Source organism: Marmota flaviventris, chromosome 18 (assembly GCF_047511675.1).
Source record: "Marmota flaviventris isolate mMarFla1 chromosome 18, mMarFla1.hap1, whole genome shotgun sequence".
In the NCBI taxonomy this organism is placed as follows: domain Eukaryota; kingdom Metazoa; phylum Chordata; class Mammalia; order Rodentia; family Sciuridae; genus Marmota; species Marmota flaviventris.
This window is the reverse complement of record NC_092515.1, coordinates 61,019,093-61,022,804: the sequence shown is the minus strand read 5'-3', so window position 1 is coordinate 61,022,804 and position 3,712 is coordinate 61,019,093. Positions and strand designations below refer to the sequence as shown.

Below are 3,712 nucleotides of genomic sequence, written 5' to 3'. Positions count from 1 at the left end.
TCAAATCCCCACAGGGTGGTTCTTTTAGCTCTCCAAAGCCAGTTCCCATTGCTGGGTAAATCCACTCCTGAGGAGGGGGGCAAACGCGCTCACCTGGGCACAAAAGTTGGCGAGGCTGACCAGAACCCTAATGTCTACCCAAGCAAAGATCCTTTTTAAAAGAATGTGCCTCTTCTCCGGGGGGCGGGACGGTGGGACCTTGGCCGGTGGCTCAGAGGAGGCTCCGCCAGGGCAGAGGAAAGAACGCGCCACTGTTTGCTTTACTGGAAGCGAAGCACCGCGTCGGGGAGCTGCAGGGGGAAATAGGAGAGGAAAGGGATCCCCAGCTGGTAAAAGCCGCCCTGGACGTGCGGGTCGAGCATCAGGGAGGCGTTGAAAGGTGGACGGAGACTGGAGGAGGCGGCCAGAAGTGAGGCGCCCAGGCCTCCGGCCGGCCCTGGCTTGGCGTCCCCCGGGACCTCGCCCCCTCCAGCGGGTGTCTGGCCCTGCCTCTCCGCCAGGATGCTGTCGATGCTGAAGCTATTGGACTTGGAGCTCTTCGGAGAGCTGCGGGAGGCGGGCCGCGGAGGGGACCCCGGGCCATCCCCCGTGCGCGCTGGCTGGCCCACCGCCACCGCCACCGCCATGGTGCCCTGGACAGCATTGCCTGCGTCCTGGTCCGGCGACCCAGGGCCCAGCCAGTGGAGGGACGCCTGCGGAGAGGAGCCTTCCCCGAGGGGCGAGGGGCGCGTGGGCGCTCCCTCACGGCTGGGGGTTCCGGGACTGGGGCGCGCTGCCCCGCTGGCCGCCTGGGGCCGCGCCTCTGAGCCGCGCTCCTGCAGCTCTGCGCGAGCCCGCTTGGCCTCCGGGGCCCCGGCGCCGGGTTTGGGCTTCCTCTTCCGGCGCCGGTAGTTGCCATTCTCGAACATATCCAAGCAGCGAGGGTCCAGCGTCCAGTAGCTGCCCTTGCCGGGCCGCCCTTTCTCGCGGGGCACCTTGACAAAGCAGTCGTTGAGCGAGAGGTTGTGGCGGATGCTGTTCTGCCAGCCCTGCCGGTTGTCGTGGTAGAAGGGGAAGCGGTCCATGATGAACTGGTAGATGCCGTTGAGTGTGACCCTCTGCTCGGGCGCGTCCTGGATCGCCATGGCTATGAGCGCGATGTAGCTGTACGGTGGCTTCTGCGGGGGCTCCGCTCGGCCCGAGGCCGCCAGAGCAGCCGCGGGGGCGAAGGCCAGAGGCAGCCCGGGTCTCTCGGGGCCGTACAGATAGAGCATGGGCGAGGCGGCCAGAGCCGGCAGCCGGGGACCGAAGACGTGACTCATGGCGAGCCACAGCCGGCGCTGCGCTCCGGTAGGCAGGCGACCCCGGAGGCTCAAGGACTGCGCCGCGCGCCACAAGGGCCCTCCTGGGGAGCCTGCCTCGAGTCTGCCCTCCGCTCTGCCGCTCTCCCTGGCTGCTCCGCGCTCTGTCCTTTCTTCATGGCTTTAAAAATGTTAAATAATTGTTGTAAGTTTGCTATTATATGTTGACTTAGCGCTGGAAAATAAATTGTCTATGATAAACAGTCGTTGTGTTCTCAGCCCACCCACATTAATTAAAATTTCATTGCTGAAAAACTCCAAGCTTTTCTCTCCACGTGTCTTTTTGATACCAGCCAATCGGTTTCGGGGCTATTCCTTCATTTGTTTATAGAATTAGTCTGTTGATAAGTCCGCCCACCCAAGTTGAATCAAGCTGTGTTTATTTGGAAAAATTTCCGGGCACCCAATATATAAACGCACTGATCTGATGTTTGAAATATCACGTCCACCCCTTGACGCTGTAAGCACACAGTCAGTGAGGCAGGATGTGGACGGGTGGCTCGAAGCCGGGTCTGCAGGGCCAGGAAGGCAGGGTGGGGGGGAGCACCAGCGTGGGTTTTACTGTTGGCCTGGGGGCACCCCACGACCTTGAGTCTCCCACAAAAGGTCTCTCTTCTTCCAGGCCTAATAGGAGACGGAGAGAGCAAGGCCCTACAAAGTACTTTCTGAGGCCCTTGACCAAAACCTTTTTTAGAGGTAGTACCCCTGTGAGAGGTTTGGTGTCTGATGTGGGGTGCAGCCCTCCCGAGACAGATGCTGGGCACACTCTGTGGGAGACAGGCATTCTCCAGGTGCTGAGTGCCCCCAAAGAGGAGTGGACCCCAGGAGCCAACCTCTCCTTGAAGGAAGGCAGAGGAGAGCAGAAGGCACAAGGGTACCAGGTCTATAGCTCTGGTTGAAGAAGATTTCAAAAACATTGTTTGCCGAGTTGGGGGCAACACTAGAGTCTTTCTGGGGGGCTAAGGTTGCAAGCAAGAAACACCATCAAGGGGAACTTGGCAGCTGGCGGGTGAGCTGGTATTTGTAGATGCGGGTCTTTTGCTTTATATCCTGTGCTTTCCTGTTTATAACAAGGAGGGGGGTTATAACAACTTCACAAGTGCATGCAGCTGGCCCGTGATTACATTAAGCATTTGGGAAGCCTGCTTGCTCTCCCCCAACGCCCCCCCCCCACCCTGGGGTGTAAGCAGCCCCTCTTCTCATTTTACATTTAGCCACGTCACACTTTGAATCAAAAATCTTGAATGATACCAATTCCAAAGGAGTCCTCTCTTGCCCACTCCAAGTTGGGGTAGGGGTGGGGGCATGTAGCGTGACCAAGTCCTGTTTGTGATCTCCGCTGAGTATTCTTTTAAAGGAAAAAGAAAACACTGGGGATAACTGAATTAGCGGTTCATTGAGTAAACCGCCGAGCGGTGCCAAAGAGAAAAGGGAGGGTGGGGACGGCAGGTGGGCGTAGAAACGGCCACCCAAACGCACCACCCGAGGGGGCGTGGCACTGCGCACTAATGTGGGGGTAAGGTCTGTCGCGGCCGCTGTCACGAAGACACATCAAGCTGGGGACTGGTTGCCAGAGCTCAGGTAGCTTTTGCACGAAGAGCAGGAGCGCATCCCACTCCGTTAGGAGGAACCTGGAAGGTGACCCACGTGGTTGGGGGTTTCCGGATACCGTGGAGGACGCAGACGGCAGAGGATGCGGTGAGTTTGAAACACCAAAAGAAAGTCGCAGCCAGCGTCAGAAAAACCCAGTTTAGGTGCAGGTCCCAGGGTCTGGGCTGGCGTCCCCCAGTCGGGACCTGCACCTAAACTAACGTAAGCCTAGCGTGCAGGCAGGCCTAAGTCCTGGGAGTGGCCCTCTAGACAAGAGGGGGCGGGACGTAGTCCTCTCAGGATCCCTCCTTATCGCCAGTGCACCCCCTTTCAATCCTGGGGTGAGAAAAGAGCCTTAGTGTTCGCACATTTGCAAGCCTGGGGTCACCCGGCCTCTCCAGATCAGCACCATCCGGGAAGCCCAAGTTGGAAGCCAACTCGAGTTCCACCTCTGCGCTGCCGGCTCTAACAGACCCAACCGAGAGACGGTGTCGCGATGCAACCCCCTCCCACACCTCTGCACCTCGCAGCCCCTCCCAGAGCTCCCCCGGCACCCGAAGTCCAGCACGCATATCCCCAATTCTCTGGAAACGCGCGCCTTCTGTCTGGGCGCGTCTTCCAAACTCTAAGGCAAATCCCAGCTTGAATCCGTGCACTAATAAACACCTCCCAATTTGGGCACAGGCCGAATGAGGGCGGAGATACGCAGGGCCGGTGGGCGGAGCGCTGATAGTAACAAGGAGGAAATAAACAAACAAACAAACAAATAAATAAATAAGAAT

General features: G+C 58.7%; 1 protein-coding gene across 1 annotated transcript; it reads right to left on the bottom strand.

Moving 5' to 3' along the window:
• Positions 1-204: 204 nt before the first annotated feature.
• Positions 205-1,301, bottom strand: Foxl1 (forkhead box L1). The gene has a single exon (XM_027932946.3). The coding sequence runs from the start codon at positions 1,299-1,301 to the stop codon at positions 261-263; it is 1,041 nt and encodes a 346-aa protein (XP_027788747.1). The 3' UTR covers positions 205-260.
• Positions 1,302-3,712: the final 2,411 nt, after the last annotated feature.